This window comes from Agelaius tricolor, unplaced genomic scaffold, assembly GCF_023055355.1.
Source record: "Agelaius tricolor isolate 1412-34295 unplaced genomic scaffold, bAgeTri1.0.p SCAF_25, whole genome shotgun sequence".
Classification (NCBI taxonomy): Eukaryota; Metazoa; Chordata; class Aves; order Passeriformes; family Icteridae; genus Agelaius; species Agelaius tricolor.
The window spans coordinates 4,166,189-4,189,471 of record NW_027269285.1 but is presented as its reverse complement, the minus strand read 5'-3'; the positions used below and the strand labels follow the sequence as shown (position 1 = coordinate 4,189,471).

Here is a 23,283-nt window from a genome sequence, read left to right as displayed (position 1 = left end):
GGAGGTTCAGACCCCCACTGCTGCACAGAAACTCTTGGTTTTTTCCCTCCCTGCCCTCTGCTTCCCCTGACAAAGTAAAGGACACCTGGATCCACCCCACCTGCATACACACAGCTCATGGGCACTATGGCCAGCACTGCCAGGTCTTTAGGATCCAAACCCAGGCTGCTCCTTGAAAACGCAAAAAAGAAAGTCACACTGACACCCACAAACTTTAAAATTTTTATTCAACAATTTACATCACTTATTGTCTGTCTTAATGTATTTGATCTACACAAATTTCTTTTTTTTTTTCCTGATAAAATAATAAAATTTGGATAAATTTTGAAGACCTGTTGGTGCAGAATAAACAAAATTTCAGGTAAGGTTTTTTTTTTCTTTTTTCTTTTTTCTTAAACATTTAGTGTGAAGTATGACATCATTGGTAAAGATACATCATGCCATTACAGCTCATGGACATTACCTATCCTTACAGTCCGTGACATCACCCACACCAGCGCAAGGGGCTGCGCCAGACACAGCTACAGCAGGTTTTACACTAAACTCCTCTAGCCACCCTCTCACCACTGGGAAAACGCTTCTCCAGCTGGGCACACCGAGTGCATTCACCTAATCAGAAATTACCGGGGAGGGGAGAAGGAAACAAAGACTACCTTTACTGATCCGTGTGGTCGCACACTACAACATCGACACCAAAGAGGGGCTGCCCCTCTCCGCAGGTCAGAGGTAATTCAGCTCCTGAGCAGGTAGAGCACAACCCCTCGCAGCGATTGGAATACAAACCAGGAACGAAATGAGAACTTATCGACGAGGAAGGGGGGCAGGAGAGGAGACAGACCCTGCCCAGCTATGCCTGCAGGGATCCCTCCAGCCCCAGCTCGCAGTCGAAGCGCGCGGTTGTGTTTTGCACCGCCCTTAACACTGAAATATTCAGGGAAGGGGGAGAGAGGGGCATCAGTCCCCCCCAGTAAACAAGTTGAGGACCTTCAGAGGCTGGGAAGCCGCTGAAGGTGTGTAAGTACACGTGTGATGGTAGATAGAAAAGCAGCCCTGTTCTGTATGAAAAAAAGCTGTCAAGTTAGTACAAATTTCTGCCATGGCGAAGGGAACAGGAGGAGAAAGCTGTCAGGGTCCTTCTCCCGTCACAAAATCCCGACTCTCCCGCACACAGGCTCTGGGCTAAGCAACATGTTTCCAAAGGTGGTACCTGCAACCCAATGCACCTAACGCATGAGAACAAAACCAAAATAAAGCTCTCACCCCTGAGGCTGGAGGGAACCCAGACTTCGCTCCAGCCTCGCAGCGGTAGAGTGAGGAACACTGTCCCTCCTGCCTCACAGTGGGAATACACAGCAGTAGGATTCCTCTTGGTTCATTTTGTCATTAGAAGCCTCGAGTTTGCCCACGCCACCGGCCTGCAGCGCAGTGGACTGGTCTCCATCCCCTCCCCAAAGCTGCTTGGCGTGGGGGCTCCCTGTCCCCATGGGGACACCAGTGGGTGCCACCACCACGCTCTCCCTGGAGACAAAAAGGGCACTGGTTCACCCGACAGCACAAAGTGTATCTGAAACACAAGCCAGAACACCCCGCTCCCTCCGATTCAACTACTAAAGTAGGCTCTTTAAAATAAAAAAATAATATATATATTTATATAGCTATACAGAGAGATACAGAGAAAAGCAAAGGAGAGAGAAAGGCTACTAAAAAAAATCAAGAAGCGCCAGTTTTCTGCTACAGCTGTCAGCAAAGAACTGTCACCTTACATCATACCCTCCGAGATGGTGAAGAGAATGGAGGCAATGACAGCACAGGAATGCAAAAGAGGGCAGATAAGTCACTTCTGGTAATGAGACACAAATTAAACTTTCAAAACATGTGCATAGCTTTATTCATCTGCTTCAAACTAACCTTTTCACGGAGCTTCAGCGAAACCCGAGTGTGCAAAATGCATTTCTAAAAAACAATGCAAGCAAGCTTTCACATTTACTGTGGCAGAAGTACAGAAAGACTCGGACAGAATCATCACATGCTGGGGCGGGAGATGGAGAACCCAGCATTGCACAGCTTGGAGTTCTGAGTCACTGACTGCAAACACAAGCGTTTGGATTTCGTTAACTTCAAGCAAGGCGTGTTAACTTCTCCTTTACAAAAAAAATCTTGTAAAACCCACAGAAACAAGAACCACAACCTGGCAGGGAATAAATTCCCTGGATAATGGGATCATGGTGCCACAGAGAGCCTGAACTCCAGCAAAGCCGGTTCCAGACCTCGGATGTTTTGGCTCTGCAGGTGAACCGTGGCAATGCTGATTTTTTGTCCGCAGAAGAGCGAAGCAGCTTTTCCTTCTCTCCCTCCCGCTCCCCTCCCAAGTCACAGGTGCCACTGCACAGGACATCATCCCCAAACTAAGACAGCCACCACACAGGCTGGAGTCCAGCTCTCATTTTGATCCCAAGGGTCACTGGGACACTAAGGAACCCTGTGGATGGGGAGTGGCCCCTGTGGCCACATCCCCAGCTCACACCCCACCACCTCTCTCCAGAAAGACTAAGCACACATGCAAGGCACATTGAGTCAGATGTACACACACACCTCGGTGTGCAAAAGAGCAAACGCTGTCTGAAAAAGAAAAAACTAACTAAACAGGCAGAAAGCTCTGGCCTATGTATTTGTAGACTATTTTCCAGGCAGTTGTAATCCCCAAGTGTTTTTCCTACACGACTTTAGACCTTCCTTACTCTTACCCCACTTTGCAGAGAGGTGCTTTATATTCCTAAAGGATCTTCTATAAATAGTCAAGTAAAATCCCTTTTTCCCCTCCAGTAAACTCCTCCTCCAGGGTACACATCCGCCACCATGGTCCAGGTGTGACCCATAAAGAGAAGAGGTTCTGCACCTGCCTGTGCCTCACAGAAGTGCCTTGATGCAGTGAGACCTCCCTCCACTGCTCCCTAAGCCTTTTACTGGCAGGTTTGGGCTGGGTGGATGGCTTCACCCCAATTTTTTCTTGGAAAACATCCAAGCCCAGGCAGCGAGTGCTCCCCAGGTGGAGAAGGAGCTGGTGGGTCCCCAGCACTGGGATAAGGGCGGGACGGAGGCCATGCAATCCTTATACTGCTGGTTAACTGCACATTGAGACAAAGCATTCAAAAGAGCTTTTTTAGAGATGAGCAATTTCCTTCTATAGATAAGTTCAAATAGAAAACAAATATATTAAAACCAGAGACAAGACAAGAGCTGACTGAGGTTTTTTCTACCTTACAATTTACTCAGGCACCTTTCCTGCACCACCAGCCATGGAGGAAGGAGAAGTTGAAAACCTCAGGGATTTGCACTACCCTTCCAATAGCAGCTTGAAAAAAGGGAGGAGAGAAAAAGAAAAAGAAATAATAAAAAATAAAAAAGCACAGTGTTCTCTCAAGTTAAAGAGTTCTCCTTTGCTTGCGTTTGCATAGAAATTCCCATAGGTCAGCACCAAAATCAGGTCCACCCCTGTCCTACACCCCAGCTCCCCCAGTTCCTACACTCCCCCAGTTAGTGGCTGTGTTACAGGAGGGTTCAGCTATCTGCAGAGGAACTACATGGTCATGTTAAAACAAAACAACAAAAACGAAAAACAAAAGTGCATCACACATTCTTATTTTCAGGGTTACTTATAGCAGCAGCATCAGCATTAATCCAAGACAATGAACAGTTGTAGATTCGTTCTTAAATGCAGCAACACTTAATGAAATGTCTTCAGGGAAGGGCATAAGAGGGTCCTTCTCAAAATGAAAATTAGACTATTCAATATGGACAAAAAGGAGATAAAACAAAAATTAAAAACACAATCTTATTTACATTAAAAAAAAAAAAAATTCTTGTTAAAATATCTTTACAACACCTAAGCAAAAAAATATGTATTTTAAGAATAAAGCAGGAACTCCTAAAGCAGTATCCATTTTTGGAACCCTTATTTAGCACCTGAGGAAAGACCGTATGGAAAGCAGACAGGCTGGGGATTTTTTTTGTTGGTTTTTTTTTTTTTTTTTTTTTAAGAAACCTGTAAGTTGTATTTTTGCTAAATGTTCAGAAGTTCGCAGTACACAAGTTTCATACCACAGAAAGAAATGAGCAATTCTTTTTTTTTTTTTTTTGTTTGTTTGTTTTCTTCTTTTTAAAGATCTTGTACTCATTAATAAGGCTGTAGAAAAGGGACACTGCTATCTTACAAAATGGCTTTAGAGCTCTGGACACGTTATACGAAGCTTTCTGATTAACAGTCAAGATAAATCCAGCTCAGCATCCCCTGGTGAGGGCACAGGCAGGACTCTTGCTCCTGTCCCAGCACAGGGAATGGGCTCATGCCCAGGACATGAGGCCACCACAGGGCTCTTTTACCTCCCCAGACATCCACAGCTTCACTCTCCTGTTGCTTTAGAGGATCTTGGGCAGGACAGAGGAGCCAGCCTGACCCTGGGTATAACATGTACTGGGCAAACCTCTAAAGCTCTGTAATCCCTGGAAGGCAGCCCATGGAGATTTCCTTCCCACCAGCCCTGGTTCCTGCTTCCCAGCTGTGTGCACTAGGGTTTTCCCACATGGAAAAACACTCTGGTGGTGGCCAAAGCCAGAATTACTCTGGCTTCCTTGGCTACTCCACCACACCAGCCCTTCTCCTGCCTTACACACCAGTGTGAAAACGTGCAGCAGCTTTGAAGTGGGTGAATCCTCCTTGTTCTCTCTCCTCCCAACCTCAACGAGCTCCCTTGTAAACAGCCTCTCTAAGAAAAATCACAACTGATGGACGGACAGAAATGTCTTCTAGGGATGAGAGGGCAAGAGTTCTGAAAGCTTGGGACACCACAGCAATTCACTGAATCAAGATCAAAACCTGGACACACAGGAAAACTACCGGCAGTTCTGGCTGCGAATGCCATCACTCCCAGATGTCCCTGAGGTCACCCACTGGCCACTTCAGAAAGGACACTATGGTGTTATTGTAACACTGCCTTGAAGGTGAAAGCACTAATTACACACACAACTGGGAGCACAACTTTCAGCTCTTTTTTTTTCCTATTTTTTTCCTAGCAGGAAGCAATTTTCCTTTCCATTTAGCTAGCTGGCTCACCCATCACCCACTCCCAGGCGCTGGACTCACAACCTAGTGAGAATTGGGTTTCTTTCCACATTTCAAAGAAGTCCACAGCAGCTATGAAAGGCAAAAAGTGGGATTTACTAGCTCAGAAAGGTTTGAAGTGGGTTAGTGACAGAATCCATGCCCTGGAGGTACCCACTGGTCAAAGAGACAGGAGATTTCTACCAGGTTTCACAGAGGATTGAGGTGGGTTTAAACTAAAACCAAACTCCAAGCAAAGCTTGAAAGCCATTGCTTTGCCAATCCACCAAATGGGTGGAGTGGGAGAGAGCAGAGACTGAAGGCCCCAAACCACTGTCATGGAGCAGTTGCAAAAGCACCTCTTGGAGCACATGAACACTCCATGATCCACCAAAAGCAAGCAGATCCCAAGCTGGATCTGGCTGGCACTAAACACTCCAGTCTCTATTACGCAAGACCCTGTACGAGACACACCCAAAGGAACCTGCTGGCAGAGGAGGAGAGGTGGGGAATGACCAGAGGAAAAAGGAGACAGCCCCTGCCTGTGCAGGAATCCTCACTCAGAAAAAAAAAAACCAGCTTGGAAAGGGAACCAGAGGAAAGGGACTCACAACTGGAACAGAAACAAGAGAGAAGCCTTAACCTGAATTAGTATCTTCATAGCTAATAAAAAAATAGGTCATGATCTCACCCTTAGTGCTGCTTTCCAATACTAGACATACTGAAGGGGTTTTGATTTGAAACTTTCTTTGCTCAGTGTAATGCAAACAATGGCACAAATAAATACACGCTCGCTCTCCTTCCTCACAGGTCAGCTGCTCGCACACGCACCGCCAGCTCCTCGCCCCCACAGACACCCTCGGGTGCACACCCAGGACAGGAGGCTGCTGCTCCCCTTCCCAGGCTGTATTTGGTTTATGCTACAGTACTAATACTCTGAGTCAAACAAAACAAAACAAAACATGAGACTTAGCAGTAACACCTTATCGTTATTTCAATGTGCTAAATTAGTCACAGCTCAATTTCAGTTTGTTTTTTTTTTCTTTTTTTTTTTTTATAAGTTTACACAAAAATAATCAGAAAACAGATTAAATCTTAAGATATTTTTAATAAGTGCTCAGTTAAGAATTGTGTGAGGACTTGGGGAGGACTGCAGACAGCGACAGGGTGAGTTACACGACAGCACGAGGAACTTCCTTCCATGGTCCTGCCTGGCTCTAGGCAATTGTCTATCCCAGAAACACCAGGGAGCTGGAGCTACAGGAGCTCAGAGAGAGGAATTCCTAACTGCTTAGCGCTGAGCACACGCCGTGGAGCTCATGGAGACAGACAGACAGACAGACATCTCAACAGAGGATGGGCAGAAATACAGCAGAGAAGGTGCTGCCGAGGGTGTTTCTGGATGGGTCCCGCTGGCGAGGCAAAGCCACAGAGATGAGCATCAGGGGGAATCCAGCCCAACCCATCGCTGAACCGAGCTTCTCTCAGCATTTCTTTCACTATTCAGGTGACAGACTGGACTAGGCCAAGATGAGAGTCCTCAAATATTCAGCAAGACTCAGACCTTTCTAGAGGTGCAGGGTTAGTGCTGCTCAACTCCTGCACTGCCCCAAGCACAGACCTGGGGCAGGGGTACAGGACAGCACAGACCCCAGGGAAGCAAAACAGGGTGGTTTTGTATTTTTTTTTCTTTTTTTTTTTTAATGGAACCCAGCCCTTAAGGCGACAAGTGACTACACAAGGCAAATAAATACACAGCAGAGCCTTAAAGCCAGTAAAACAAACTGGAAACTTTGCTATTAGCCTTCAACTTTTTGAAAATAATAATAATAATAATAATAAAGGAAAAAGAACATTTCTTCCACCTTCATTTTCCCAGCCCCAATATCCAGTTTGTTCAACACTTTAAAGCTCAGGAATGCCCCAGCTCTTCAGCAGGGGAGCTGGAGGCACTTCCAACTTTTGGCAAGCAGTTGGGAGACTCAACAGAATTAAAAATAGGAACGTTGGAGGACTAGATGTTGGGCACATCTGTAAACATGTTATGCATCTCAAAGTTACACACACCTGCAGAGGTGGTACAAGTTTATAGGTGAAACAGAACTATTTGCGACTGGCCAACCACACATTTCTGAACCTGGACTGATACAATACATGATGACTATATAGTATCACATTCAGTATTATACTATATAGCTCTGGATACATCAAATGGAGTAGGCAATCCATAGTCAAATGTTTAAGCGTGGCAGAAAGCGAGCGTCTTACACAAGGTACAGAATTTCAGTTTCATTGTCCCACCATGAACTCAAGTGTCTCATTCAGGAACAATCTTATTAAAAGTATAAAAACAATTAAAAAAACCCACATGCTACATACTCCTACTAAAGAAAAAAAAAAAGAAAAAAAAAAAAAGAAAGCGATAGAATCATAGAACATTCTGAGTTGGAAGAGACCCATCAGGATCGAGTCCAACTGCTGGCCCTATGCAGGACACCCCAAGAATCCCACCCTGTGCCTGAAAGCATTGTCCAAACTCTTCTTGAACTCAGATAACTTTGGTGCTGTGACCACTTCCTTGGGGAGCCTGTTCCAGTGCTCAACCACCCTCTGGGTGAAGAACTTCTTCCTGCTATCCAACCTAACCCTCCTCTGACTCAGCTTCAGGCTACTCCCTGTCACTGGTCATGAGAGTGAAGAGATTGGTTCCTGCCTCCCTGCTGCCCCTTGGGAGGGTGTTCTCCCCTCAGTCTCCTCTTCTCCAGCTGAACAAACCAAGTGATCTCATAAGGCTTCCCCTCCAGACCCTTCCCCATCCTCATGGCCTCCTTGGGATGCTCTCTAATAAGGGTCTTTTTAATGTTGTGGTGCCCAGAACTGCCCCAAGAGCTCGAGGTGAGGCCAGAGCAGAGCAGGACAGGTCCTGCTGGGCCTGGTGCCCCCCAGGACATTGTTGAGCCCCCTGACTGCCAGGGCACTGCTGACTGAGATCCAATGGGCCATGGACCAGAAGCCCCAGCTCCCTTTCCATGGTGCTGCTCTCCAGCCTCCCAGTGCATCCAGGGCTGCCATCCCAGGTGCAGAATCTGACACTCACCCTTGTAAACTTCAGACAGTTGGTGATTGCCCATCTCTAAATTTGTTGAGGGCTCTCTGCCCTTGAGGGTGTCAACAGTTCCTCACAGTTTGGTGTGTCAGCAGAATTAGTATCTCTCTGAGTCCTGAACCAAGATTGTTAATGAGATGTTGGAGAGAAATGGTCTGAGGATGGAGCCCTGTGGGACCCTCTGGTGACCGGACAGCAGCCCCATGTCTTGATGGACACATCTAAGCACAAAGGACATTCCAAAATTTTGGGTTTATCTATTCCTCCTAATGCCCCAGAGGGTCCAGTCTCATTTTAGGAGACACCGACTGCTGCTAATTTGAAAAGCCAGGATGAGGCCACCAACACCTACGATGAGCACTGGGTACCTGGGGAGCTGGGGCTGGCCAACAAACCCATTTCTGCTTTAATCATTTCTCACTCTTGCACTGGACCCTGTGAACTTTCCACCTTTTAAAAAAACCCAGAAAAACTACCCGACCCCCAGATGATTGGGACACATTACACAAGCTGCAATGGGACAGAGGGGTTACACAGCTGGAGCCTGCACTCTGCTCAGCCTTCCCTACCACTGCTAGGAAGCTTTCCTTTCCCTGGGATTATTTTTTTTTTTTACTTTTTTTTAAATTATTATTTTCATTCCTAAGTCCTCCTTTTTTTTTTTTTTTTTGTAATAAAATATATTTTTATTAAGAGATAATTAGAAGCAGAGCCCGGAAATACACAGACTGCATGAAAATATAAAAGAGCATTTCCAAGGGGCAGGAAGCCCAGCCATTGGCCTTCTATGGACAAATTGAAAAGGATTCAAATTCCCATTTTTTTCTTTTTTTTTAAACTTTTTTCATTTTTTTGTTATTTTGAAATTTTTTTTAAGAGAAAAAATAATTCAGGAAGGGTGAAAGTTAGCAGAACTCAATTCCTCTTCAGTTTTCCAATGAAAATGGGAAAAAAATCCAGCACATTTAGTGTTAGGAGACAGACAAAGCAAATATGAAGCACCTACAGTTGAAAGCAGAAGATAGTTTTTTTTGTCTTTTTTTTTTTTCTTGCTCCCAGTAATACAATGGCATTAAACTGTGGGAACAGTAGGGTTTTTTTGTTTTTGTTTTTTTTTTTTTCCCTCCATATTAAATGCCTAAACAGATTGCTTATTTTTCCATGTTGTCTTTTAAAATGAAATAACTCTTCAGTTGCAATAGTCCAACGTGTAACAGGAGCCAGGTCAACTGTGTGACTTCACCATGCATCCTAGAACTGCAGTATTTACCATCTTTCCCTCAGCAGAATGATCCTTTTAAGACAATATCACCAGCATAGGATTGCTGCTTAACTCCTGGCAAAACATGCGGATTATAATTCTCTGGAAAAAAATAAAAAAGAACTCTGCAAACTTCAAGGCGTTTCTCCAGCATTCAATGGAAAACAAATCAGAAGAAAAAAAAAAAAAAAAGAAACCAAACAGGGGAGGTGGAAGGGAAAGAGGAGATGAAGGATGGTGATTCATCCTGATTTCCCTGTGATTAGTGTGTCACTACAGTCACAGAACAAGAAACAGAAACCTTGTCAAGTGGAAATGCCTCTCCAGTGGGTTGCTGTTGCCCATGTAGACGACAGCAGGAACTTTGAAACCGGGCTTGTAATTGAGTCTGTATTCCTTAATCACTTGCATTCACTCTTTAAACAAAAACAAAACAAAACAAAAATGGAAAAAAAAAAATCTATTCAGTACCGGAGATTAAATAATCACGTGTGTAGTCTCGTTGAAATAAATTTTCAGATTCCTTAAGAAGTCTAATTACTTTCAGTTGCCATTTTTAAATAACTATATATATATTTGTATATATTATCCTGTGATTCTAGTTATGGTTCCTCTGCTGCACTGAAGATTTAGAAGGAGCATAAAAGCCTTTTTGTCCCCCACGAACAGCACAAATGCTGCAGAAAGGTTATAACAGGCAGTCTTGTCTTGCTACCTTCATTGATCCGGGCGATCCATGGCTTCATCATAAGTGATTATCCTTTTGGGATCTGGAAAGAAAGCAGAATCCTAAGTTTTGGACAAGGTACTTTCAGGCCCTGTGGCTGAAAATAAACACAAAGTACTTGGCTGTTAACAGATTTTTCCTTCGGATGTCCCCCTCCTGCCAAGGCACCCCAAGGCCAGGCTGGGTCCCCCAGAGCAGAGCCTGCTCCCCACAGCAGCACACAGGTCTCCACATACAGCTCTCCCCACCAAAAAATCTCCTCTCAGGTGACTTGAGGGGATACACCAGAATTTAAAACTTATTATTGGACGCGACACCCAACACCAGAAATAGAAAGCAATTTTGTATACGCATAAGGAAGAGTCACTAAATCTAATTTGACACTGGGTTTATTGCTCTTCTAGAGACTCTGCTTCTCTCCAAGCAGCTCACCATCATAGCAAAGCTTTTTGTCCTGACTTTCAGTGATCTGAAACAGAGATAAATCCAGACTACAAAGCACAGGAGCTGAAGAACTGAACCAAGGCATCTCCAGACACAGAGAAAACCTGCTCTCATTCATCCCCCCTCACCACAGACAGAGCAATTTCGTACATTTATCCCTTCCAACAGCCTTACCTTGCTTCTGCAAATTCCAAACCGCTTCCATTTCTGTGGAGGCAAAAGGAGACCATTGTTATTATGCAGATTGATGCTGCCATTAGAGACCACTCCAAACACACTTTAATTTTCCAAGTGTGGCAGTTGTGCTGGGGCTTTCAAATAGAGCCAACCCTCCTCCCACCCAGCAGCACAGCTCCAGCCCAACACAAATTTGACACGAATATTCCAGCAGTAAAAGGCAAAGGGATAGCTGTAACATGGTCTTAAGGGTCAGAGAGCCAAGCTGAGCATCAGAAATGTCATCACCATTCACCAGTCCTACATATCACAATCTAACTTCAGGCTTTACTACTCTGACTCCAACGCTGCTCTGCACATTACAGCCTCAACAAGGAGCCTGGAGAGATGATTTTTCCAAGTTGATGCTTAGTGAGTGTGAAATGAGAAGTGCTGGACACAGCGAGCTGCACATGGTTCACAGCATGCGTGCGCAGAGGCACCAGGCAAGGGCTGCTGCGAGAACGTCTCTGCAGAGCTGCTGCCAACACACTGTCCAGGAGCAAGGTGTGATGCTCCACACACCTGGCTTGCAGGTCTTCCCACAGGTTACCTCTACAGCACGTGTGCAGGCTAAAGACAAACCCTTCCCAGTTCTCCCTGGACATGCACATGCTTTTGTTTACCTAAGAAATAGCAGCAAAGTTAAATGTTCTTTTCATTAATGCTGAGAAACAGAAGGCTCTTCCTTTAAAATATCCCCCAAACAAAGATGCATCTTTAGAGAACCATTCAAAATAACTACTTTGAGCTGCTATCACGTTGGAATTTCATGAGCTAGAATATTTTTTAAGATGCTGACTGCACCCTGTGCCCAAGTTCAATAGACAAAATTATAGAAAATGGGTATTAGTTGGAACACAATTTTCCAAGAACCACTTTTGAGCCTCTTTTCTGCCAGAAAGGGTGACAGGACCTTGGTAGGGGCTAGGAAAAGGGAATGGTAAGAGATTATCAGGTCACATGGGATGTGCAGTAAAGCACAGAACAAGGCAGTGAGTAAACTAACCAGCACAGGAAAGGAGGAAGAAAAAGCCCTACAAAACCCACGGCCTCAGCACGATGTGTGCCAAGTGTCACCTCCATCAATCGCCTCCCTTCTCCAACCCTTCATCTGTCCTTTGTCCCCTACAATCTCCAGCTCCCTGGGGCAGGAAATTGCATGCAAATAAATATTGCCAGCCCTTCTTGCACAATTAAACCTTTTGTTAAGGAAGGCCCTGACAAAATTTTACGAGGTCTGTTATTTTTGCGTCAGGATAGTAACAGCAACACTTTGCACTTCTATTGGGGAGCCCTAAGTGCTTTGGGAATAGTAGCCAGCCTCTAACACCCCAGGGACAGAAGCAGGCTGGAGAGGGACTGCCTCCCTCATCTGCCAGATGCAGATTCCCCTGAAGTAAAATGAACCAGCTACTAAAATTACCTCCTGTGGAGTGAGTTTTCCATTCAGCGCAGTTTGATGCATCATTTCCTAACAGCTAAAGAACATCTCCCATTTTAATAGCTTTCCCCAAAGGCACAGGACAGAAAACTACTCTCAAGTTGTTGGTTTCTGCACATTAGAGCAATGCTTGAGCATGAAATACAAGGCAGAGCTGAAGCACCATATCCCCATGCACAGACCATTGTCTTGTGCACCTCATTTGGCTTTAACTGCTCTGGACACCACAAGGATGTGAACTCCACGTATTAAGAGTATCTGACAATAAGACAAACAGATATACAGACATACAAACAGAGATACTGTTAAGAACATAGCAAAAAATTACCAAGTTGACAAAACTCTGTTTTAAAAAAATCTAACAAAGCTAAGCCTTTTCAGACTTCAATTTCCCTTCTTCTCCTTCAGAGAGGGAGGGTGGTGTAAAGTGTCCTGGACATCCCAGACACCTGGACACACTGGCTGGCAAATGCTCAGCAGGACCAAGCTACAAAACCAAAGACCATCAGCAAACAATGCAATAACAGCTCTTACTAAATATCACCTGCCACCAGCAGAGCAAGGTCCTCCCCTCCACCTGGCAGCACAGGGACAGGGGACAGCACACTGACCAAGTGAAACAACTTCACAAGGGAAAAGAAAGTCCTAGGCTAACTGCAGCATAAAATTAGGGAAAAATGGGATTTTTTCAATCTTAAAACGGAATTGTATGATTTATTCTGCTTTACTTGGTAATACAGTTAAGTTTTCCTACCAGCTTGAGGCTGTGATCACCTGTGACTGACAAAAGGCACTGGGACAAATGCATGGCCACTGTCACAGGGTGGCTTGGTGACTGACCTGGTGGACAGGCAGCTCAGCAGAGCCACTGCTGCCAATGCCTGGCTCCAGCCAAGTAGAAGGAAGGACAGCCCCCAAGAACTGGGCATGCAAGAGGCCTCAAGCCTGCTTTCAGCTCAGAGCTCTTTTCTTGAGCCTCTTTTCCCTGGATAAAGCTTCCAGAGTGAGTTTAAGCAAAGGACTCCTACAGCTGCTCACCCTGGATGAGAACAGGGGTATCTTCACCATCAGCCTGGATCCAGTCTCTCAGATACTGCCCCAAAACTGCTGCTTTCCAAAGAGCTGCCCAACAGGAGCCACCATTCCCAAAACCAGACATGGGGCTGGGGAAGCAGCAAACTTTCTTCTCAAGTGGACTCCAACCCATCTGGAGAAAACGCCACCAACAAACCCTTGCACAACCCAGCATCAAAGCCAGCCCTGCTCCAAGCCATGGGCAGAACCAGGTCACCTCCTGTGCCCCTTCCAACCTCTCCTTTTCCAGGATATTTTTTCTACAATTATCTGGATTCTCCACAGCCCTCAGGCTTGTGGTTTGCTAAGGAACTGCCTGGGGCAGGCAGTCCCGGCCACATCCACCTAAACCACTTTTTCTGGGGACTATCAGTGAAACAAAGGGTCACTGGAGGAAAGCTTTGATGTCAGGAAAAGACTAAGGCACACTCTGGTGAATTGTGCTGGGATTCCTCATAGGTCAATAAACTTTACAGCAGGACTGGTACATAACCTTGGAAGGGAAAAAAGTGTTTCTGAAATAACTTGCTAAGACAGGCACTTTTACACACATTTTCTTTGCTAGAGAGGCAGCCCCTGCAAACAGAAATGTCTGCACAATGCCTTGCTACTACTTACACTGTCCTTATAAATCCCAAAATTGTCCCTAAAATACAACAGTAAAGATATAACAAGAAGAGAGCATTTTTGTCTGATGTTTTGTTTGTCTGATTTTTGTTTGCTGTTTGTACCTGCAGGACAATGATTAAGTATAGGGATTGCCCTGGAAACAAAGCAAAGAATAAGTATTCCATGCTGTGGAGACACATGGCTGTAGAGCATACACTGTACTCATCCTGACAACTGGAAAGAGCAGGGACTGGAAGGAGAATTAAATCAGCTTCTGCCCCACAGCTCAAGCCCCACAAGGCCATAACCAACAGAGAGAGCTCTAACCCCTTCCCACCACAGGGGGATGGGAAACCAAGGCTTTTTTTCCCCCCTCTCCTGATGTAAAGGATGAAAATTGCTGAATTCACAGCTCTGCTATTTCTTCTGACCCAGTTCACCATTCCGGCGAACGCCACTCCTGGCTGGCCCACGCTGCCTTGCTCTATTTTCCATGCTGCTCTCCTGCTTCTTCATGCAAGCAGAGATGCTGCTGCTGCTGCAACTGAGTGCTCAGAAGGAACAAAGCAGCAGCACAGGCAGAAATTCAGGGGCAAGAGCAAGGGAAACCCTGCAGTTCCCTCTCCTCCACCCATGTGGTCTCCGCTGCTCTGCAGCTGAGCTGGAGGCCTCGATTATTTGCTTTTTAGCTCAGGACAAGCAAATGATTGAGCTTCCCACCACAAAGCTTGCTATCTAGAGCTCAGTGTTAGTGACAGCCTGGCCTGGAAGACTGCAATTGCCTGAACATGACAAAATTCTCCAAAGTGTTGACAATTATTCTGATATGAAGTGCTTCATCCAGCTGTCTTTAAAAGAAGGACTAAAGCAGTAAGAAGATGCTGGTTTTGATGCAAGCAAAGCTGACATACACTCAGCCTCCTTATCTGAAGGACCAAAATATCTTCAAGAATCAGTTTTACCTCAAAAAGATAAGGATTTTGGCAATGCCACACCAGGGCAGAAGTTCAACTTCTAACCTAGACAGGGGATGATGACTTGAAATGAGAGCACTACTCCTTCCTGGGCCTTCAGGTCTCCCGTGTGAAGCCCATCCCTGTCTCCAAGCACATCCAGAGCAGGCCCACCAGTGCTGAGCTAAATCAGATCTCCCTTGGCAAATCAGATCTGTCACTCGTGAGCGTTTCAAGGCACCACCACAAACTGCAGGCAGCACGGGCTGTCAGTGAAGGCAGCCACACTGAAGGATCGTGTTTTACACTCAGGCAGATCAGATGATCAAGGGAGTCTTTCTGCCCTTTAAACAGAGGGGGAAAAAAAAAAAGAAAGAAGCAAGGCCTGAAGCAGAGGTACAATGAAACCAAGAGGAAAAGCTTCCCAGAAGAACAAGAGAGTGCATCATCATCCTATCCTGAATGTTCCCAGTGCTCTGACTTCTGGAGAAAAAGCAGTCAGGGAACAGGCAAAGGAACACAGGAATCCTGCACCAGGAGCTCTCTGTGCTCTGCAGCCACCCAGCCCTGCCAGCACTCAGGGACACTGTGGTGAGTTACAGGAGCACTGTACCAGAGCCAGCTCTCTCTGGGTGCCACCTCCTCTATCCATCTTTCCACAGGGAAGCTGTGAAGCAATTACAGTTTAAAATGTCCTGTGCAGTTGCTGGGCAAACCAAGCACAGGAAAGCCTGGTTTGCTGGAACAAAGCTACTGAATAAGCTGGAGGCTTTCCCAAATAAATTTACAGTCCAGGATGAGGATCCACACAACCTGGTCACAATTGCAGGCACAAACAGTGGAGGAAAGAGTGTGCACATTTGTCACATTCAAAGCACTGCAACCACTCGCGTTACAGCTCATTCTTCTCTGCAGCCTCCAGGGCTTCATCCTTGCACTAAAACAGTGCACATGGAGCTCAGGGTAGGGAACACACCAGAACCCCAGAGTGCTCAACACTCACCCCTGTCCTTGTCCTGTGATCGTTTCTCTTTGTGTTCATAACCCCCAGGGCAGGGCAGATGCAAAGATCAAACTACCGAGACTTTGCTCAACAGCAAACAGATCAATCTGAGAGGGAGAAGTTCACGAGATTCTCAAAATCAAAACCAAACAGTCTGAGTGCCCGGAATGCCCTAACACCGACCCAGGCAAACCCACAGGCTCTCCCCAGCAAGGAGGAAAAGGCAGCTCGTGAAAAGGAACCGAGTGAAATAGCTCTTTTCCTACTGCAGAGGAACTGGCTGGCTTGGAGCTGGACCTCAGGAAAAGAGCCCAAGATAAACGGAGAGCACAGTGTGGGAATTAACCCCCGCACTGCTGTCCTGCAATCACACCCCGCAGTTCTGCTTTTGAGGCATTGCACAGCCAGGGTGGGCTCTGCTGCAGGACCACGGCCATGAGGAGAGGACAGGAGACACCTTCCCTCCAAATATCCCTTAACCCATCTCACCCCAAAGATGAAATGCAACACCCACCATCATTACAAAAGTACTAAGACCTGGCCTGATCTCTTGCTTTGTAAAGCTTTTGAACACTAAATAGAAGAAAGACAAACCCAAGGTGTTTGGAGCACCCCATCACTGCATTAATGACAATGCTGATTAGAAACGGCCATCATCTTTTACCCCTAAGTAACACCCTGACGATGGCACATACATAACGTGAAAAAGAAATTAGCAGAGATGAGTGCCGGGGCAGGATCGGGTATCCCCAGGCCATCATGAGGATGTTTGCTCTGGATGCTCAAAGCGAGACCATTCACATGCAGAAGAAGAGCAGAGAACAGTATTTTAACGGGTGCTTTAAGTGGCCATTCTTGCCAACAAATGTAATTAACTCCTGTGTTTGGAAGAGCTCAGTGCAGCCAGGCTTTGAAGTTAACACCTCCTTGAGAGGACATGGGATGGGAGTGTTCTTTATTTTCCTGTTGTTCCTATTGTTTCACTGAGGTCTGCCTTTCACAGCAAGTGAGAATGGGAGAGCTGATGAGCCTTGCTGGCAGCACAACTGCTGCTCCACAAGTTCAGGCTGACAACACAGAGGCAAACAGAAGTCTAAGGAATATTTGCAAAATTAAGAAAAGGATCTCCCAGGATTTTCTTCCATGTTATGCTTTCTGATGGGAAGCTGGGATTTAAACTGCAAGCAGACACAAAAAACGAGACTAGAAAGCCTGCTTTAATGCTGGAATAAACTGAGCAGAAGGGAGAGGACCAGATAAAATCAATTGATGAACACTGTTCTCAAGAATACTAGAGCTTGAAATGTTAACATCTTGAGAGGGAGATGACCTGGAAAAAATATTTGGAGTTATTATTTTTAAATGACTGGGCTTGTTACTGTTACAGGAAGGCATTCGAGTTTATGCCATACAGAGTTTGTGAAGTGGTAATTCAAGAACTTTGCAGAGGGTGAAAAGAGCAAATTTGCCAAAGCCAAGTAGCCACTCTCTGCAGAGGGGAGCAGGGAGAGGGAAGGGGGTCAGAAAAAGGAACTGCCCCAGTGTTGGTCAAGAGTGAGTAAATAACACTGTGACAAAAGGGAACACCCAACCAGGCTCCCGCTAACACTGAGCCAGCACCAAAAGCCAAAAACTGCCTTAAGTCCTCAGAGCTTCTGGGGCTGAGGCTAAAGCAGAAAGCAAGCCATGCCACAGGCTTCCCTCTCTTCGTTCCCATTTTAAAGTGTCTGTATCACGTTTGAGTCATTTCAATCTCAAAAAAAAAAAAAAAAAAAAAAGGAAAAAAAGGGAGCTGGACTACAAAGGACTTCATGAAAGCAAATAAAATCATCTGAAAGATGTGGCCTACAAAGACAAGGAGAGAATTTAATCTGCAGCTCACAGAGGAGCTGATAAGAAAAGATTGGTCTTGCTGCTGCCATAATACTCAGGGGCAGGGAAAAAGTGTGTGTGGGGCACACTTAGAAAAATAAATCACACCTACAGTCGTAGGAATAATTTCTTCTTCCTTCAAAGCCATGATTTCATGGTCTGATCTGCCCAGGGGAGAAGCTGCAACACTTTGGTGGCAGAGGTGTGAGTACAGACTGTGAAGCCTTCACAGAGACAGAATATCACCTGGTACAGCTGGAACAGAGCAGCTGCAACCACACATTTAACTCCTTCCAATGCTCGGTGGCTTACGAGGACCTGCTAAGTATCATCTCTCTCAACATCACTCATGCTTGTCCGCGGGAACGGGGAAACAAATACCGCTTAACATTAATTAAACAACCCTTTGAGTAACTTCCCCAGACCGTTATTGCCATGAGAGGATATGCAAGCAAAGAAAAGGGTCATTTTTAAAACAATTAGAATTGCTGGAAGGAACATACCATGTTAGAATATTGCACTTCTAAAAATAAAATAAAAAAAGAAGAGAACGCCCTTAGGCAGCAAGTTAAGCCATTACCTTTAGTGTGATATAGAATAGCAGCCCTCAGGTCAAAAGAACCCCAGCTATCTTTCCTTTCTAGGCCTCTCTGGTACCTCTGTTCTTTGGCGGAGGCTAGCAAATTGTTCGTAGGAGAGGCCAGAGGATTCTCTACTTCATAGTCTTTTGAAAGAAACACTAAAGCACCTTGGCTACCGGTGTCTGCCTTTTGTAGGTCACCTGTGTGATGCGACTCCAAAGCTAAGACACCACCCTCAACAGCAGTCCCAGGCTTAAGAACAGCACTAAGAATTTGAGGGCTAGTCCGTTTATCCAGCTCATAAGCCTTAGGAAACACAGGTTGTTCAGTTCCTGAGGGAATGATTTCAGGACACTGTGAAACCAAAGTGGCAGGATATTCCCCTTGAAATGTCACTTCCATTAACTGATTATCCGCAGATTTCCCCACAACGGTTTCAGGTCCAGCACTGGGCTCGTTTATGAAAGACAAGCCCCACTGATTCTGGAAGATATCCCCCAGGTTCTGCTGATTCGTCTGCGAAGGGAAATCGACTTGCGCTGTCCCCAGGAGCACAGTTTGCATATTTGAAGGGTAGATAAAAAGGCCAGATTTCTTTTGTTCGAGGGCTGTCGAAGTTGTACTCATGTCCTGGGGTACAGACTCAGAGGAGGAGGAGGTCGATGGTACAGTACTAGCAGCAGTGGAGAGCAGTGGCTGGGCCCCTGGGGAATACACACTTCCATCAGTCCCAGCAAGGATTGGCCCGTTGGAGAAGCTGGCAGAGGTGACAGATTTCATAGCAGACATGGGGACTTGGGACAGTCGACTTGATGTTTGGGCCTGAGTTTCCCCAGCAGATGATGAAGACGATGAGGATGACGTGGATGGGGTTTGAGCTGCTTTGTTGAGGTTTTCTTTAACTTTACTTGCATAACTAATTTTGGGAACAATTTTAGCACTGCTATTGTCCACTGGAAAAACTGGGGGTGGTTTAAATAAGGTCCATGAGTCCTCTTTAGATGCAGCCGACGATGCGTGCTTCCCTTTGGGCCGGTCATCAAACTTCTTGCTGCTAATCCCAGGTTTGGCATCAGAGTTTTTCCGTGGTACATCCCCGAGCCCAGGCTTTCCCCTGCCTGCTCCACCAGCCCCAGCCTCATATTTCCAAACAGGCTTAGTATTTTCAATTCGGTTCCCCTTTTGTTCACTATAATCAGGCTTGAAACTCTCAAGTTCCTGTTTCAAGGTTGGTGCGCTGACCTCCTGCTGCATTATTTTGTCCTGCACTAGATTCAAGTTCTCACAACCCTTGGCACTGTTGCGCCTGCCTTTCCGTTTTTTAGGTGTGGTATATCCACTCTCGGAGCCGCTGCCATCGTTGTCGGCCCCTTTGCCTACGTAGCCATTTGTGATGTAGCTGGAATTGTTGGTCACCACGCCGTTTGGAATAGACACTCCCTCTGGCTTGTCTGAGGACTGGTTTTCTCTGTGTTTGTTTTCGTAGGACTTCTCATTCTTTTTGTCCATGCTATTTTTCTGAATGAAGTTCTTGGTTTTGATTCCAGCTTTCCCCAAAGCACCGGCCTTCACAGTTTGCTTTGGGGTGGCATTAGAATCTACGAGCTGCTGGCTGCCATTGGGTACCCTGGATCCTGGGGCGGTGGCTTCATCAGAGCACAGGCCCTTCAGGGACACTTCTCGTTCTCCTGCGTTACCATTCAGCTCTCCGTAGCCTAGAGGGAAGCCAAAAACAGCAAAAGGCAAGAATTAGAATGTGAAATGTTAGACTTGTCATTGCAGAAAGCTGCAGTCAGCCCCAAACATATCCAGTTTCCTCATGCAGACGTTTTAAAATAGGAAAATATCTAGTCTCTGAGGTAAAGCTGCATAAATTTATTTGCTGGAACGCACAGCAAGAAGGGTTAAGCAGGAAGGACCAGCCATGACTGCCTCCCGCATAACTGAGTGACATACAGATAACATAACAAAGCAAAAGAAAATACAGATACTATGCCAGGAAAATATACTGTACTGAAGATCACTGGCAAGCTGGAAAGCTATTTCATCAGCTACTATTTCCAGGTCACAGAGAGGAAAAAATTAATTCCCAGGATGCTTCAAGACAGCGGGATCCACTGCCTTTGTGACAAGATCTGTGGAGGCTCAGGATACACACTGTGAACAAGGGACAACTCCTACCGTCTCCATCAGCTCCTGGGCCTGCAACACCAGCAGACCTCCTCCCAAATGCCATCTCAGTTAAGGAGTGGGGGAAAAAAAGCACATTATTTCCAAAAGGACATGTGCAAGTCCAGCTGGAAGATGGAGGGAAGAAAACGTGGCCACATCTCCACCTCACTGCATTTCAGAATAGTGACCAGCACCTCCCTACACATGCTCCTGAGCACTGAAAAGGTGACAGAACTAAGAAAGGCATCCCTGCAAGGCCCTTCTGCTGCCACTAGCAATGGGTCTCTTCCCCACTGAAAAACTTGTATTTCAGAGTCCCCAGGAGAGCTGGTATGAGCCTCAGACCCAAGAAATAAAGTACTTGCTGGGGGCTTCAATTCATAAAACCATGAGATTGTGCTGTAGACTGAGCTTTACTCTTCCCTTCTGAAGTTCACTCCAGGTCCCATGGTTCTGGGAGTGCAATTCAAGCAGAGCTGGAAGCCCAGGACAGTCCACACTGAACCACCCCAACTTCCTCTTTGCTTTTTCCTTTTTAAACATCTCTGGCCAGAGGCCTGCTGCTTTCGAGGACCCTGGCTAAAGCCCCAGGAGAAGCCCTGGAGCCCCAGTGGGGACGGGGAGAGCACACAGAGCCCGGCCCCACAAACACACTCCAGCTGCAGAGGGATCCCTCCTGCACCCGCTGCTCCTCTGACTCATCCGTCCTCCTTCCCCAGGCTGGGGAGCCTCACATCCCCCACAGCCACTGACCCACCTAAGGCTCCATCTGCAGCCATGGTGGCACCGAGTCAGCGCAGAGAGGGAGTCCCTCAACAACTGGAGCGGGCAAAACTCCAGCTTGGGAGAAGAATGTTTTTGTTGTTGCTGATGTTGTTGAAATTAAGTGCTGTAACTAAAAAATCATTGTTACCCTCGCATCCTGGAGCCTCAGATGTCTGGCAGATGTAACAGCTCAAGTTCTGTGCAAGTCGGGAACACAAGAATCCTTGTAGGAATCTTTACAGAAATTCCACAACTGAGTTTGCCGAGGGGGATCAAAAAGGATTTTACTACATGCAAGTATCTGTAACCACCACAACTTCCACTATATCTTTCAAATATGTTGTTAAGAAAATTAACCGTAAATATTTCACCCCAGAGAGAACTAGAACAGTGGGATCCTCTAAAATGAAGTATTTCAGAATAGGATGAAGAGGAAGCCCTTTTAAGAGCAGTGTTACAGCTGACCTTGTATGACTCAAGACTTCTGACACCACTTGTTAATGAAACAAAACAATAAGAGTGGTCATAAGACCATTGCAGATGAGGAGTGAAAGAATAAAATGAAGAACAAAATCCATTTCAGTAAGTCAGTGTGTCAGCAGTTTCTAGTTCCAATTCTCAAGCATTCACAGCTCAGCTGCCTGAGTTTTCTCCAAATCAACATTTGGCACAGCTGGCCTTGGCCTGGACACGGAGGTGCAGCAACCAAAATTTAGGGGAGAGGAAAAAAAACAGGACGGTAAGAAGAACAGGTGAAGAGGATCTGGCAAGCTCACAAACCGTTTCAGAGCTGGGAAGGGAGGGGTGCCAGCCTAGGCACACATTAAAACCCTGGGCACGCTGCAAACAGTGAAATGACTTCTCAACTTATTTTTGCTCGGTAACTTATTTTAGCGTGTGCCCGATCAGGTCCCTCCCTGCCTGCCCAGGCTGCACATGGGGCACTGCCGACCCCGCTCTGCTGCTACCAGGCCCCCTCCCACCTCCCGCCTCGTTATGTAAAAGGAAAATTCAAGGGAAGGGAAAAAAAAGCAAAATGTACGCGGCACTCGGGTCGCCTGGCGGCCACGCACTCGCTGTGACCCCGCAGAAACCCCCCCAGAGGGATTGCTGGAGCCGGGGAGCCCCCCAGGAACGCGGCGGGGGCTCCGGCCCTGCCCGGGATCGGCTCCCCCCGCGCCGCTGACCGGCCACCGCCTCTGCGGCGCTGCCGCCCGGCCGGCGGCGGCTCGGCACGGCCTTGGGGGCCGCAGCCCCGGCCCCGGCGGGGAGGAGGCGGCCGAGCGCCCTGGGCCGGGCCGGGCAGGGCCGCGCCGCCTCCCGCCGCCGCCGGCGGGGCCGGGCCCCTCCGCCTGCTCTGACTCATTGATCCTGGCGCTCATCAATCGCCCGGCCGCCCCCCGCGCCCCCCCGGGGCCCGGCCGGCGGGGGCAGCGCGGCCCGGCCCCACGTGCCGGCGGGCGGCGGTGCCGGCGGGCCCGCGGCTCCCGCAGCCCCAACATGGCGGACAGGAAGCGGCCCCAGCGCGGCGGAGAAGCTTCGAGCCGGGCCGGGGGAGGCGGCGGCGGAGGAGGAGGAGGAGGAGGGAGAGAAGGGGGGCCCCACCGCCGCCCCGCGAAGGTCACAGGCCCCGTCCCGCTGCCCGCTCCAACCTGGTCTCCGCTTCGGCGCCTCCGTGTGCTGCGGGCCGCCGTGCTTGTGCTCGTGGCGGAGCGGCGGCTTAGGCTGGGCTCGGCCGTCGGGCGGCGGCAGGTAGGCGCTCTGCGGGTGGTGGTGGTGGTGCCCGTAGTAGTAATAGTGGTGGTGGTGATGGTGGTGGTGGGGCTGCTCCTCCATGGGGGGCGGCTGGCGGGGCCGGGCCGGGCCGGGCTGGGCGCTCGCTGCTGGGCCGTGCGGCTCCGGCGCGGGGACGCGGCTGGCGCGGGGGAGGCGGCGGACTGGCAGCGCCCGCCCTGCAA

At 47.4% G+C, this 23,283-nt stretch overlaps 1 protein-coding gene across 2 annotated transcripts; it reads right to left on the bottom strand.

Moving 5' to 3' along the window:
* Nucleotides 1–209: 209 nt before the first annotated feature.
* Nucleotides 210–23,283, bottom strand: NUFIP2 (nuclear FMR1 interacting protein 2). 2 transcript variants are annotated; one of them, XM_071448212.1, is made up of 5 exons: nt 22,978–23,283; nt 18,388–20,103; nt 10,811–10,843; nt 10,181–10,235; nt 210–9,881 (listed from the first exon to the last, which is right to left on the bottom strand). In XM_071448212.1, exons 1-4 carry the CDS (start codon nt 23,159–23,161, stop codon nt 10,183–10,185), a joined length of 1,986 nt encoding a protein of 661 aa, XP_071304313.1. In that variant the 5' UTR covers nt 23,162–23,283; the 3' UTR covers nt 210–9,881; nt 10,181–10,182. The 2 variants fall into 2 exon arrangements, with proteins under 2 accessions (XP_071304313.1, XP_071304312.1); XM_071448211.1 differs by having other exon boundaries at nt 210–10,235.

What these genes read in the sequence shown, in the direction of transcription:
- NUFIP2 (XM_071448211.1), bottom strand. Translation starts at nt 23,161, where the DNA reads ATGGAGGAGCAGCCCCACCACCACCATCACCACCACCACTATTACTAC. An exon ending in GGCGCCGAAGCGGAGACCAG is followed by an intron (nt 20,104 to 22,977) that starts GTTGGAGCGGGC and finishes GCTTCCCTCTAG; the next exon opens with GCTACGGAGAGCTGAATGGT. An exon ending in TTGGAATTTGCAGAAGCAAG is followed by an intron (nt 10,236 to 10,810) that starts GTAAGGCTGTTG and finishes CTTTCTTTCCAG; the next exon opens with ATCCCAAAAGGATAATCACT.